The 15,581-nt window shown below is 38.9% G+C and overlaps 1 protein-coding gene and 1 long non-coding RNA gene across 2 annotated transcripts; both read right to left on the reverse strand.

The window, feature by feature from the left end:
* Positions 1-880: 880 nt before the first annotated feature.
* Positions 881-4,266, reverse strand: LOC116259881 (protein NTM1-like 9). The gene is made up of 6 exons (XM_031637858.2): positions 3,878-4,266; positions 3,457-3,734; positions 2,634-2,951; positions 1,919-2,365; positions 1,687-1,837; positions 881-1,470 (listed from the first exon to the last, which is right to left on the reverse strand). Exons 1-6 carry the CDS (start codon positions 4,041-4,043, stop codon positions 1,166-1,168), a joined length of 1,665 nt encoding a protein of 554 aa, XP_031493718.1. The 5' UTR covers positions 4,044-4,266; the 3' UTR covers positions 881-1,165.
* Positions 4,267-9,395: 5,129 nt separating this feature from the next.
* Positions 9,396-14,381, reverse strand: LOC116260836 (uncharacterized). The gene is made up of 2 exons (XR_004174179.1): positions 11,695-14,381; positions 9,396-9,925 (listed from the first exon to the last, which is right to left on the reverse strand). It is a non-coding gene; the product is annotated as an uncharacterized LOC116260836 (long non-coding RNA).
* Positions 14,382-15,581: the final 1,200 nt, after the last annotated feature.

Raw genomic sequence — 15,581 nt, forward strand, 5'->3', positions numbered from 1 at the left:
CACTTAAACAGGAAAAAGAGATTAAATGATCTCCAGCGAGCCCAAGGGGGAAGCCAGGCAGGTCTCCTTTAAGGTTATGTTCATGAACATCCCATAAGAATTTCCCACTTTGTAGAGTGAAGAATTATTGCTGGCCAAAAAAAAAAATCTCGCAAGCTGTCGTGAACAAATTGAAACTTTGGAAGAAACAGTTCTCTCTAATTTCTACCGCTTCTGTGCTACAGTTTACGTCTCAGCCAATCGTTCCGGAAAAATTTGAATTTTCTTCATCAGAAGTTTACGTGTCAAAGGGTGGAATATGCTTTCCGTAATTAAGTGCATTCAGTTCATTCGAGGAACTGCCGACGCAGTTGCATCGACGTTTACACATTCTCAGATGGGATGGACCCTATGTCAAGTAGGCAGACGCGGCAATTTTGAAATAGCGGTACGGGGTTCCGAACGCGGTAATTTTGAAATGGCAGATTTTATATTCTTAAAAATAATAAAATAAAAAAACCATTAATTAGTCTTATAATCTACAAAAAATTCTTAAAATTAAAGACAAATTGAAGGAACATTATAGAATCTTAGTGAAAGGAAAATATAAAAAAGAAAACAACCAAAATTAAAGAAAAAATTAAGTTTGAAATATAATTTTAAATGTTTTAAAATGCAGCCGTACATACCTGGAAAAAAAATTGATGTACCCGTGTCCTGAGAAAAAATGACGTACACGTTTTACATACGATGGACCTAGGATGGCCCTTCACAACATCAACATACTCGGAGGTATAAATATATGAAATACTTCCTTCAGTCTTATAGAAGAGAAGACTCCAGCAAGACACCAAACGATCGTTAAACTGATAAGAACATGCATGCACACACGCAATCGAAATTGTGATTGTTAACCATGCACAAGGCCACTGTTCTGATCTAGTATTGTTATCATGTACACCAGGCATTACAATAATCAAGCCCTCCGCTAGAGCAAAATACACAAGAATATGGCTTGCCATCCTAATAGAAAAGAAAGGTGGCAACATAAGGCAAAAACAGGCTAGCTAGAGAACCCGTGGCATAATACCAGTACAGTTATTATGTACAGATGACAGACTGATTATTTATTATCCTTTTTCCTCCGAAGAACAAAACAAGAAGGTTTTTGGCCAATGACGCTACATCAAGAAAGCTTTTGAAATCGCCACAATAGTGCAAGCACGACGGGCAATATCGTTATCGCTGCAAGAAGGAACATCACAAGCCAAGGCTTAGAGAAACGCTGCTGAAACAGTGGCTTCTTACTGATATCCTTTGCCCCAATGGATAGAGATCTTGGTCTCAGCACTTTGCCCTCTTTCATCACTTCACCTTTCGTAGATATGCGAACGTTATATGGATGTATAATGTCCGGATAACCAGGAGCACTTTCACTGCACAATGCATCCGTAACGTTGTTTGCAAGACCTCTTGCTTTCACCTCCGAAGCTGCACGCAAGGAAACAAGTTAACTCAAGGGAAAGTACAGACAAACTATTCATAGGGCACACTGCATATAGACAAAGGTCCTGGAACGATTTGACGCACACATCACCTTCCTCTATTATCATTCAGAGTCAAAGAAACAACCAAAGCTAACTCTAGAATTACTCGATCACCACATAAAATCTGATTTTAAGTGCAACAATGGAGAAAGGTACTGACTGGTGCCATTTTGATGTGATGTCTCAGCCTTTGTAACTTGAAGCAAGTTCAATTTTGACCTCAGTCTGGACCTCAAAGGATGAGAAGAAGTTGATTTTGCTCGTAGTGGGGGTCTCGCTTCTCCAGCAAAGGTGCAGTTAATACTTGGTACCTGCATAACAACAAAAGAAACAAAATGACATGAGAAACCATCAAAATGAGTGATCTCCACCAACAAGAGCCTTAGACCTACCCCTTCATTGTGATCATCATCAGCAGATGGGTTATCAGTAGTCACATGCAAGTGAATCCTTCTGGGAGCAGTTCCCTGAGCTGGCATTATTTGATTTACATAATTTGTTGGTTCACGTGTACGAATGTCAATCCCTGTCTCGCTTTCATTTTCAATATTTTGTATATACGTTTGATATCCAAAGGATTCTCCAAAAGGAATGTCACCGATGTCAAACATCTCATGTGCTGCTTCCATAGAAGAGTCTGGGAGAATGCACCGGCCGCAAACATTGTCTGGGGACAAGAGCCCGTTGTCCAAGCCAGTTTCGCATCCACCATCAAATGGTGGGAAGAAATTAAACGGTTGGCAAGTAGATAAGCTTTTCAGGAAGTCATCGCCCAAGGACTCGAGTGACTCAAGACTTGGCTCCTTAAACAAACTAGATGCATCCACTTCTTGATCAGCCTGGAATTCATAAGTAAAAAAATCTTCAGCTATATCTCTAAGAGGCTACAGGTCATTCACGATTTTGAAAGACATCGGACTCCTAAAAATAAGGAGGAAACGAAATGCTCTACGCAAATCAAACTTAAACCATGTATAGTTAACCAATTGGAAAAGCACGAGAAATAAATAGTATTTTCATGTGCAGAGAAAACATGCAAGAGAAACAACAATACAGTGATAGTCTCAAACTTTTAGAAAGGCTTTATGCTGAGTACAAGTGACAAACCATGTAATTGCTGCCAGTGGTTGCATTTTCTAGAGGTGAATCAGACGACACATCCAGTATCTGCTGCAGTGACTGAACAAGATCAATTTGGTCTTGTTGTTCCTCTACTACAGTTGCAGCTGCAGTATGCAGAACCTCTTGTTTGTCTGGCTCCAGTTCCTCTTCTCCTGGACTGTCAAACGGTTCACCACACATATCTTCATCAGGAACGGATTTGCTTGCAGTAGGAGAAAATCCACTAGGATCCACAAGGTCGCACTTAGAGCTGGCTCCATTTTCTTCAGGCTTCTTGAATAGACGGCAAAGGACAAAGGCATCCTGCACAACTCGGGCAGCGGCGTCATAAGGTTAGAGCAATAAAACAGAAGACATGCAGTTAAAACATTATATAGAAAACAGAATCTAAACCATTTGTGGCGATAAATGAAACAATTCAAAGTGATCTTTTTGGGCTAAATATAGATGTAGGAGAAATTTTTTGGGAAATAGATATGCCTCTTTCAAGAGAGGGTCGTTCAAAAGTGCGTCTTCATCAGCATACGAGTACGCCCTTAAAATCCATCCCAATTCATTTCCCAAGAAAGAAAGAAAAAACACCCTTTCACAATGTGGCCACGAATACTTGCAGCAGTAAGGAAGCAACTGGTAAACAAGCCCAATCCTCCGTCGAAATATGTTAACAAAGAATGCAGGCCGCCAATTGCATATTCAATTCAACAGAATCAATACCGATAACCAAACAATCAGCACAGTACTAGCTAACTCATCAAGCAACACCAAAAAATTGAATTCTTCCTTAGAAACAAAAGGATGAAAGACTAACCTGCAGACCATTCAAATCATCGCACTTATTGGCGTGATACTCGTGCATTACCCAATTCCTCCTCTTCCCTTCCGGGGCCCGCCCCTGGTAGAAAACCAGAGTCTTTTTCGTCCCTATCAGCTTTGCGTCCTTCTTCGCCTTGATCCTGCGATCCTTTCCCGTGGCCTTCCAGTACCCCGACCCCGTCGCCCGGTTTGTCCTCTGACCATTCGGGTATTTCCGGTCCCGGGGACAGAAAAAGAACCACTCTGGATCAACCGAAGGGATCAACGACATCCCTGCAAATACACGACCAGAATCGCACTCAGACAACAAATATCTTAGTCGTTCAAGTCCAATAAAAAGGAAGAGAATTAAAAAAAAAAAAAAACACAAACGTAATTCCCCAAATGACGAAAGAAAGACAAACAGAGAGAATCACCAGGCAGTTCCCAGGGTTCCCACTTGCAGACGTCAACCTCGGGGATTATCCCATCTCCGTCCTTCCGGCCCTTGATTTTTCCTTTCAGGTAGTAATTCACGAGCTCCTCGTCCGTCGGACGGAACCGGAACCCCAGTGGCAGATTAGACACCGGTAGAACCGTCATTTTTTAGGCAGAGATAAAAAAAACTAGTTGCAGTGAAGAGGTAAAGTATAAGAAGAAGGTCCTCGACAATTCAAACCTCACTCGTCACCTCACAAACTGAGCTCATTCTGTGAGAGGGAGCGAGAGAGGGAGGAAAGGGGAAGAAGAACTCAGTGAGAGAAAAGGTGGAGTGGAGGGAGGGGGAAGAAGGAGAAGGACAGTGGAGAACGACAGAACGAGAAAAGCTCTTAGAAACCCATCAGTTTTTTTTTATTGTTACTAAAGGTGGCGACTTTTTTTGACATTTCAGAACGCCCTCCTTCCTCAATCCATGTTTACCACACTTGAACTTGGATGAACGACAAAAAAGTGACGCCACAAAAATTCAAAACAAAAACTAACCAACCTTTGGCAACAACTCCTTTAAAATAATCACTCCTTTTTGTTTTTAAGTCTTTACTGCAATTTTTTATAAAACTTGTGAAAATTGACACCCTCAAGTCATTCACAAAGGTAGATTTTGTGTGTGTTCTGCAAACAAGTAAACCAAGTTTTTATAACTCATTAAAATAGTTTATTAGCTTTCATAAACCCATCGAAGTCAAGTTCATTGCCACATATCCATGTCCTTTTGAATTTTCGAGGAATTCGACTCGTCTCACAATTGTGATCCCAAGGGAAATTTGCGAATTCTAAAACCAAAACTACGAATTGCGCAAGGTAGATCGCCTAGGATACGTTCCTGACCAAAGCGCCGATCGAGAAATCCACTGTATATGGGTCGAAGCTCAGGACCAAAAGAAGTGCAGTCCGCACAGAGGATGGAGGTTCAATCTCTCCTGATGATGGAGGTTTAATCATTTTGGCATTTCATTTAGATGTTTGCACCCTTCCGTATTTTTGGATCCATTTTCTCTTTCTTTTGAGTGTATGCATAAATACATCACGTTGAGTTATTAGGATTAGTTTTTTAGGATCAAAGAAAGGAAAAAAAAAAACGTGAATTAGAGAGAGGGAATATATTAAATTTTTTGTTGACAACTATTGTTTATTCCTTTGTTCTTCAATTAAAATTCGTTGATTCATGATTTGGAAGAGGCAATCCTCCTTATCACTACATCAACTTGGCATTAGAAAACAGTAGAGCAAGCCTGAAGTTTTGACTGGTTGGCTATTCTACCATCATTTTATTTGAAATTTTAGTAGTATTATAGCACTCATTACAGAGTGTGTTAAGGGTACTAAGTTTCTGTAGACTTTTGAGGTGGTTCGTATGTTTAATACCATCAAATGTAGACATAGAGCGAGTTTTGAGTCAGAACTTGTCTGCCTGTTACTTTCTTTTTAGTGAGAAACTATCGGCGACTAAGTGCAAGGACAAGCTTGCTTGTCAAAATATATGGGGATTGGAGTTTTCTTATTAATAAAACCATCAGTGTTGCTGTTAATTTGTATAATACATGATCGGATAATTGAATGCCAACAAAAAAATAAAGAAGAAGTTGAAATTTGACTTTTGCCGTAGGTACATCAAATCACGTATCAGTTTTTCATATTTTAGTTTTTCCCATGAACGACCACCAAATTTTGAAAAATTCGACAACCGCCCATGCTGCAAAAACTTTAGATGCTCTTTTGCCAACCCAATAAATAATGCATTCCTTTTATGAAAACACTGTGCGATCAGGGACGGAAACAGGAATTTTTTATTGGGGGGTCAAACTATACTTTCAAACCAAAATATAATTTTTCAAAATTTTTATACAAAACTAAACTGAAAATTTTATAAAATTGTGCTTTTTTTTTTTTTTTGAAATTTTGAGGGAGGCCAACTTCCCTACCGGTCGCCCCTTGATCAATTACAGCAAGCGGGCCCTCTACTTACTTTTGGCTTTTTATCTTTCACCGATTACGGAAACCTGGCTGGCTGCCGAACTGCATAATAAAGTATCGAAGGATCTTCTTCTATTCCAAAAAGGAAAAAAAGATTTGTTCGCACCTAAAACTATTTGACTCATTTGGGCGACACTGAAATCGTACTAGAAGCTTATATTCTCTCATCAAGATTAGCTTTCTTTCTGTTTTCTTACAAAATCAGGTTCCATAAACGGGTCTTTCAGTATAAAACCATATATGCGAAAAATCAGTTGATAGATGTAGCTAAAGATGTGCAACTAATCTAGCAAACTAGAGCTCAACACAAACTTGCTCATGTAGAGCTTGAGTTAAGAAGACTTGAGCTGTAAATGAGTCGAGTTCAAGTTACACAAGCTTGACTTGTTAAACTCGATTTGGTTCATGTCTTCCTTGTTTGTTAATCTTCAAAGGTATGTCATTATTTTTTAACGAATTTGAATACTTTGTTGTGTTTTTCATCTTCATTTTAAAGAAAAAAAAATGTATGTAAATGACATGAGTTTCAACAAGTGTCGAGATCGAGCTCGCCTCATAAAGCTTGAGCTGACTTGTTGTACATCCCTGAATGGAGATGAGTGATGACTGCCTTCTCTGAGTTGGTCAATGTCAAGGGGACATATTTCTTGAGTGATTTGTTGCCATTGGCATCATAGGAAGATTCCTTAGTCATTTTTTGTTAAATTCTTCTTTCATTCGTCAACGATAAATATTCAACACCATACAAAGTTAAACTTTCTTGTTTTTGTTTTTTAATGCTTCAATCCACGCATCATTGTGGGTATAGGGCAATCACCAGACCTGTGAGATGTTCCTCGCTCTTCCATGGTTCCTTTGCATTAATGGCTCTTTGCTTTTTTGGAACCTCCCATCATTTTCGGTGGCATACTTTAGTTTTGTTTCATCCAAGACATTCTTCCTTTTCATTTTATAGTTTATCCTAATAACAAGCTAATAGCGGCTTCATGTCATTTTCTCTGAACGAATCTTAGCGCGTATATAACAAAATAAAGTAGAAAAGCCCGATGGCGGTATTAAAAGTAATGCAAATGGTGTTCCAAACTATTATGGAGTACAGCACAGTCGAAAGTGCTCTCTCTCTTATTCACTTTTTTATTGTAATTAGGGGGCTTTTTGTTTCTAAATTTTTGTATAAATTTTCATTTTATAGGTTTCTCTCTCTCTCTCTCTCTCTCTCTCTATATATATATATATATATATATATATATATATATATATATATTCTATTATTACTTTCCAGATGACATTTAGAGTTGAGCTGAAAGAAAAGTCCTACGTCGTAGTTGTGCAACAACTGAAATAAATAAGAAACGGTAGGCTTATATCATCTATGCAAGGAGCTAAGAACGGCCCCTTATTCAGCGAATGCTATGAACAGCGGGGCCCATGTATCGTCCCAGACGAACAGTCTCCAACAGGATACTTTTTGTTAGGTCGCCCATTTTTTCACATCCACAACTTTCTCAGTCAACTGCTTTTATTCGAACTAAAGAAAAAAAGAAAAGACAAAGAAGAGTGTGATGCCCGAGGCTGTGCTCGTACTTATACCTTAACAAGGAAGCAAGTCGTTGGAACTTGGACTTCAACTTGTTTTCAACTGCTTGTGGGTGGACTAGGCATCTTCAACTTTTTTTAGTTCAACAAGATGCTGATATGTGATGGGTCTCTGTTTCGATTTCTTGTAGCCAACTCTTTATACTACCATCAAAGGGACACAAGTTGAAGCGTAATAGGGCAGCATCTCAAGGCACTTTGCACATGCCTTATACCTAAATGGTTGAATGGAAGCTTTGGCCTTCTTATGGACCAAATTCCGCTCACACGAATTTGGTTATTAACACATAAATAAGTAAGCAACACATAAATAAATAAAAAAGCAAATGTGACCGAAGGTGTTCGTTCTCTAGGATCGACATTTATATTTACGTTCTAAACAGCACTTATTTTTCTTTTCTTTTTTAGAACTCAAACCCTAAATCGGTGAGTGAAAATCAACTCCTAAATTGCCAATTTCTCAACAGTGTCGAGGTTTCATTAGTGTAACTTTGTTAGGTACAGGAAAGCAAACTTTTTTGACAAAAAGTACAAATAAACAAGGTTGGTCTGCAGGCCCTTTATCGTGCGCAACTTATACCATTAAAAAAATAAAAGTAAACCATTATATATATATATATATATATATGACAGGTTCATCCAGCCACAAGCCTTTTATGAAAAGCATAGGATCCAGAAAGCTGATCCTTCCCCACGCTTGAAAAGATGAAATCTGAAACCGTTGAATACTCTTTAAAAAATTTACAAAAACACGCTCAAGTTTTGATGAAATAATTTGATTTGTTTCATTTAACTGCCAATTACATACAAAAGATTAAAGAAGCAGTAAAATGAAAGAACTCCAAACTTAACTGAATTTTGTTAAATTTGGCAGAAACTTGAGCGGTCTGAAATAAGGGAAACGAGAGCACTCAAACCAAGCAGCTCGAAAACAGAGAGACTCTGCCTTTCGTAACATCAACCCCACTTCCTTACAAGCAAGCACGTGAATAGAGAGAAAGAGAGCCTTGGCTCCCCTTTTCAGCCAAGTTCACTGTGAGATATTCCCTTCTACCAGCCAAGGGCCGAAGGCCACCTCCAGCTTTGCTTACAGAAGACGGTTTTTGCTTCAGCAGATTTACCATGGAGTCGCTAAAACGAGAGAACCACCTTTCATGTCTTCACTAAGGATCTTCCGTCAGTTGGCGGAGACGTCAGCGTGTTTGTTTTATCCTCATTCAACGGATCGGATTCGGATCGGATACATCTTTAACCATATCCGTTTTTTCAGATATTCATATATTCGGATTCGAAATTGAATAAAGCAAAGTCATATCCGAATCTGAATCCAAAATTCGATTTTACAATCTGAATCCGATTTTTATATTTATATCTGAATCCAAATCCAAATTTTGAACCGGATTTTGCCATTTTTCAAGTATTAGATAGAAGATATTTGTCTAAAAATGAATCCGATCCGAATCCGATCGGATGTCATTTATTAAATTCGAATACGATCTGATTTCTTAATTGGATATTAAATTTTTATCCATATCCGATTTTTCAAATCGGTCGGATATCCAATTCAAATCAGATATATTGACATCCCTATCCAAAAGCCTCTTGAATCTAAGGGGCTTTAATACAGGAGTTGAAAGCGAGATATCTAAGAATCAAAGTAGACAAACAAAAATCGAGGGCGGAAAATTTTAGTAGGCTTCCCCTCTTTGTCAAATTCCCATAGCTGAACCTTGCTCTAGAGACCACCTACAAACTACAGTGCAAAGCCAAAATTCATGTCATGTTACTCAGTTGTGGAGAGCAAATTCCTACACTGAGTTAAGCCCTTTTGCCCAGAAAAATGAGACCATACAGAGACAAGATTGTGTTAGATTGCTCTTGATATGTGGTAATAGAAATTCATATCTTGCCAATTAAATAACCACTTGATTCTCGTAACGTGCCAACAAAAAACCCAAACATTTACAATATCCAACGACAGATAGCGTGCAAATGCCTGCTTCAAGACATAAGAACCACTATCAAGAAGCAGCAGCTCTACTCCGGTGGATGAACATTACAGCGAGTTAACATTGACTGGTGGGCACCAAATTTGACCTAATCTCGTATCCGTTATTGCCCATCCGAAGATTACATCTGAATAAATGTCAGGAGGCAGATGAGACGTACCAATCACATCCATGAGGGCAAGGCACTACAGCACCCACCTGCATCACCTTCTCCGATGGCAAGCAAGATTGTAGCAAACCTAATTCCATCTCGGAAATTCTCTCATTTCAAAAACAGCAGACAACTCAGATACATAGTTAATACATTTAGTGTTGCACTTAGTTTGAGTATCCTTCTACAACTTTTACAAGCTTCTCAAATATTCCAGCTTTGAATTCATTTTAATCTCTTTGCTTCGTAGACACCTGCAATAAGTGAAACAAATAAGAACACGAAAACACGTATATCAGTCAAAAATATGTGCATAAACTAGATTGAAATGGTACTTCATACAGATATTCTTTTGGGATTGCATAGTGCTAACAAGACACACATTAGCATGCTAAGGGGAGTAATCTGTAATTTTAGTCTCACTATAAAGCCAAAACTCATTTCAGGAGAAGAAAAATGAAGGAGACCATTGCACTATCTGGCAAGTGAAGTAACTACCAAACAAGAGAGCAAGTGAAGATTAAGAGACTAGCACAGAGACATGTCTCATGAGGACTACCTTCAAGATACCAAATATTCTAAGCAACATAATACATTTACCGAGCTATGACTAAATTTGCACTTCCTGACTTGAGATGAAAAAGGAGTACAACTGACATAAGATGGAGACAACTTGAGAGAAGGCACTTGTTCAACTTCTCTATTTTAGGCCTGGCTTTCCAAAAAGAAGGGAAGCACTTCTCTCAGCTCTTATACCTCCTCCTGAAGAGATTTTCACTAGATCTAGTAGCAACAAGGCTGTGCAATGAGACCAAAGGGCTTGCTCCTGTTGTCTCATTCGATGAAATCAAATGGGAAATGAATTGCTGCACCAAATCAACTGCTTCCTATGTGATCTCTGTGCATAACTCCAACCTTAAAACTGAAAGAATCGAAAACTAAAAAGAACTTTTTGTTCCAACTTGATATATTACTGAACTTAATCTAGTAATAGAGAAAAGTGCTCGACATTACTTCTGAATAAATCAATCTCCAAGGTAAGATATACTTTTCTCATCAAAAGGTTGTCCTATGCAGGATCAGTGGTTAAAAGAATATTTGGGCGAGAGCATAGAAAAGGAAAATTTTACTACATTGATTTCTTTTGCACACCTGAAAAATAACTCTTGCAATTTTGTTCATATAAAAAGGACACATATTTGGCACCCAAGCTAAATTTTATGTCAAAAAAAACATTTGAACCGGTTCACTTAGATTCATTGGGTGCTGTAACCACTTGTCAAAAGGCAGAGTATCTTGATGTAGCTTTCTGAAGCATAAACCCGAAATTTTCTCAACGTTTCAAGAAATTTCACGTTCTCACTGAAAATCAATTCAATTTCCAAATTGTAATATTTTGAACTTCATATGAAGGATATTTTCCCAAGGAATTTAGAGGAATTATGGAGAATAATGAAACTTCAGAAGAACTAAAGTTATTCGCAGCCTCATAAAACAGTAAAGCTGGAAAAAGGAAACATCAACATATAAGGCAAACTACAATGACATAAATAATCCAATATTTTTTGGCTTTGGTTTATTTGACAAATGAAATGTCCTCTTCGTCATTGAAACACATTCACCTCCTTTTCAAAATTTTATATGAAGTGAAACATAACTACAAAAGACTAAAAGCATCCGAGTTACTCAAACAAAGTCAAGACCAACACCCTTAGAGTTCTCTCAAGGAGAGTTACACAACAAAGTGGTACTGCTGAGGCTGAAAAAGATTCATAAACACAGCTCAAAGAGAACTAGGGTTAGGGAGAAAAAAAAAACACAATCCACTTTAAGGAATAGGTGAAAGTCCCCCAGATGTAAAAACATTCTATGAACAAATAGACATTATTCATGGTTCCTGCCTCTGACTCGTGCCACTATCTCTATTTAGCACACATTGTACGGTCAGTATCCACAGTTCCTTTAAGGCTAATTACATAACAGGCATAAAGAGAAACAAAAATTTTACGTGTCTATGGCTAACCTATGACTGACATACTCCCTCCTCTTAAACGACAGCTCGTCCTCAAAGGTGAGAAGCACGGAAATTGCTGGAGGATTGGCTACTTCCCATGTGCTTCCCTGGGCTCCACGGTTTCCATTCAATAAACATCCCTGGCACTAAGCACTGCTGTTTTGTTACCCTACTCTGTTCCAGCATACAAAGTAGCCAAGGTTCTTGTTCCTCGATAGGATAGGTTTCAACCATAACACGAGCAACACTGGACGCATATTGCTGTTCTCACTTCTCAGTTCTCAGGTAAGTGGCAGATGATAAGCAGGTCTTCAATCCTTTGCCACCACTTCAGAAGAGCCAGAATAGCAGGAAGAAGATTTATTCAGATTGGGATGTTGATGAACTAATTGATGCAGTGTCAGTCACAACTCAAAATCCCATTCTTTCCAATTCTTATCATCCTCCTGCTTCACTCTGAGCTGCATAAATATTCTTCTCCAGAATCCTAAGCACTTCATCTGTACAATGCAAAAGTGCAACAGAGACAACCACAAAGATCCAACCTCCATCACAACATTGTAATTGGGGTGGAGGATACAGCTAAAGACTGCCTCATAGGGCGACATTCCAATGGCTGACTGGTATGCAGTATTACAGGAAAAATCTGCCCATGACAGGAAAAATTTCAATTACGAGGTTGTTTACTTAGTTAAACAACACAGACGAGTAGGATTCCGTGCATCTGGCTATCCATTTGCTGATGTTAAGCTGACCACATATGGCATAGGGTACCTGGAAAAGTGAAATAATCATTCCAAAATGCTGAGGAAAACCATGTCGGATTGCCTAGAATAGAATGTGGCATCCTATGAAACTTGCCCACGTGCTCATGGAATGTGTTTGCCACACAACATGTGGCAAGGGGTGACAAAGTAATGAAATAACGTATTTGGACAGCCTATTGACCACCACAAGAATCAAAGACTTGGCTTGAGCTTTTGGAAGGCCGTCAATGAAATCCATTTCTTCTGGCACCAAAAGGGGCTATACATATCTAAATACTTTCAACCCTCCCATACTTTCAGGCATTGCATACACCTACCCACACACTTGAATAATTTACAGAATTCGCAGCCAATAGAAATTGGTTTCACCTTAAGTTAGGTGCACTCAGCTCCTTGATGTCCTATTTAAAGTCTGGAGTAAAATAGTCTAAGATATGAGTATCAATCAGGAGTCCATTTTAGCAAGCACACCTGCTGGCCATAGAACAGAGGTTGGTCATGCACTACCTAGAAACAGGCATTCAGGTTTTCTCACACTTTTGAACAAGCTTCTGAACCTTCAAATTTTCTTGGTGCTCCTTCCTAACTTGTTCCCACAAACGACAGGAAGTAGCTGACAACATAACACACCAGCTTCAGACATCCTCTTTCTGCGACAACTCATCTGTTGCACCACTGCAAGCCCCTTCCAATACTTCACCCTAAAATCAAATCCACGTAGCTTGTTAATGGTTTTCTGCTGGCCTGGTGTAGATACTTGTTGACTTGAGAGGTAACACAGGGTGGTGATGGGAGTAAACAGCCTCCCTAGCAAATTGTAAAATCATTTTTGACTCACCAGTACTATCATGATGAGCTTCCTCAAAGATGGAATGCCAGTTGCACGAAACGTCCATCCATTGCCCTACTAAATAGGCTATGGGGTGACCTCCTTGTCAGCATATCCCTTTGAATCGTACAACCGAGTCATCCTTCTCCACTGTAACCGGGTTGCTGTACTTGGGCAAGGTCATGACTAGCAATGAGATAAATATGTTTCTTCAATTCCTCAAAAGCTTGCTAAGCTTTTTCTGCCTAATGGAAACCCTCCTTCTTAAGAACACACGTGAGAGATACAACCATGAGGTTGTAACGCTGGATAAAATGGTGGTAGGACTTGAAAATCCTAAGAAATGCCCTCAGCATGTGCACAAATTGTATAACCAAGCCAATGAACACCACAACCACCTAAATCCTTTTTTTTTGTGTGTGTGTGTGTGTGTGTTTGTCCATTCCTAGCCATGTTTATGCCAAATGCATTCCTGGAGAATAGTTGATGCTTGGAGAACCTCCAAGGCTAATTTTGCATTTTGGACATCGTCATCTCAATTTTGATTATGAATAAGGATGTGATTATATATATATATATATATATATATATATATTCTCAAAGAATGTCTGAACACCTCATTCTTCCAGTTTTGGAATGTTGCAAGGGTGTTAATTAGCCTAAAGGGCATGACTTTGAATTGACAGTGCCTCTCATGTCTCCCAAGAGTCATCTTGTCCACATCCCTGAATACTACTCAATTTGGCGATACTTAGATCTTAAATCCAGCTTCATAAAGACACTTGCACTCTGGACTGTGCAACTCAACCAATAGCTCCTTTGTGAGGAGATTGAGATATTTTTTCTTAATTGTGATGGTATTCGATGCCATAATCCACATAGAATCATCATGCCTTTTCTCCAATGAGCAAAACAAAGGATGAAAGGGGCCTTCGTTGGGCTAGAATATGGCCTCCAACAGAAATTCTCAAACCAAGCATGTGATCTCTTGCTTTCGCACCCAAGCATGGTGGATCTGCGACAAATGGTTTTCGACCCCAGCTCCAGTTGGATCTGATGGTCCAATATTCCAGCGATGGGGCGGCTACAGAGAGTGAGGCAAAACCTGTAATTTACATTATACATTTCAAAAGCTAATAGTAATGTAGGCTAGATTTCAAAATCTAACGGTAAGGTAACATATTCATATACCAAAAACGGAAATACAAGTTGTAAATTTCCATTGCTTGTAAACATACACACACTTTCTACATGTCATTACATAACAATAAACAAAACACTCTATCTATTATTTAGTGGAACTCATATAGCTTGACTGTTCCGGTGATGCTCGTACGCCTTCAGCTCACTTCGCTGAAAGATGATAATTAAATAGTGAGTCCTAATGAGGTCCTTGAACATTAAGATCATCTTCTTATGCTTTTCTTAAGCAATTTTGGTCAGCATGAAGCATTTGTCCAGATGACATAGGTGTGCTACATATCCATTTAGATATCCTCCTTTAGTCCCTCTACAGATGCTTTAAGAAGGGTTCAAGATGCCAACCAGTCACCACATGGCTCACCTTCTCAAATGACACCTAATGTTCATGCACTATTATTCCCTTTTCATTAAATCATGTATAGTTCTACAATAGAATCAACATGAGCAAAATGTTTGAAACCCACTATGATAGCTTCAGTGAGGTCCTTGTTAGGTCGTCCATTGAGACCCTTGTACCATCTATACCAGCGACGGTGTGGCCCTATAATGCTCTAACTCCTCTTTGCCGCTTGAACTCTTTGCTCTCATAGAGTCTCGATAAGCAATGAACCGCTCCATGTGGAAGACCTCGCTTAGGTGATCATCTACCTCTTAACAATCACCATAATGGGCTAGAGAAATCCTCGCCCCTTATGTTTGAGCTACTTCCATTAATTGCCCCCTCCCCAATCCCTCTAGGTCCTCCAAAGAGGGCGTACAATCAAGACGTGTTAACAAATGCATTAATGTCATTACAAAAAATGTATGAACAATCAAGGTAAAATAGTCTTGTTGTTTGTCAAGCTCAGAATTTTCTTTCCAGTAAAAAAGCTAATATGTTATTCGAATCAGTCAAAATTTGAATTTATTTCAACCATATTATACAATTAGATCACTTTTTCCTAAGAATCGCATTCTGACAAACACTTACTCCATTGTTGAACCAATGTAAGGAAATACCTTTCGCCATTACAGACGCCAGACATGAAGTGGATTCAGAACCACCAGAGTCTTCTTCCCATATTTTATTTTGTAGATTTTCAAGGAGAGATCACTAT

This window comes from Nymphaea colorata, chromosome 9 (assembly GCF_008831285.2).
Source record: "Nymphaea colorata isolate Beijing-Zhang1983 chromosome 9, ASM883128v2, whole genome shotgun sequence".
Taxonomy (NCBI): domain Eukaryota; kingdom Viridiplantae; phylum Streptophyta; class Magnoliopsida; order Nymphaeales; family Nymphaeaceae; genus Nymphaea; species Nymphaea colorata.

Excerpts from the sequence above, each read along its gene's own strand:
- LOC116259881 (XM_031637858.2), bottom strand. The coding sequence starts at position 4,043 with ATGACGGTTCTACCGGTGTCTAATCTGCCACTGGGGTTCCGGTTCCGT. Across the intron at positions 2,952-3,456 it reads ATGATTTGAATGGTCTGCAG|GATGCCTTTGTCCTTTGCCG; the intron begins GTTAGTCTTTCA and ends CGAGTTGTGCAG. Across the intron at positions 2,366-2,633 it reads CCACTGGCAGCAATTACATG|GCTGATCAAGAAGTGGATGC; the intron begins GTTTGTCACTTG and ends TATGAATTCCAG.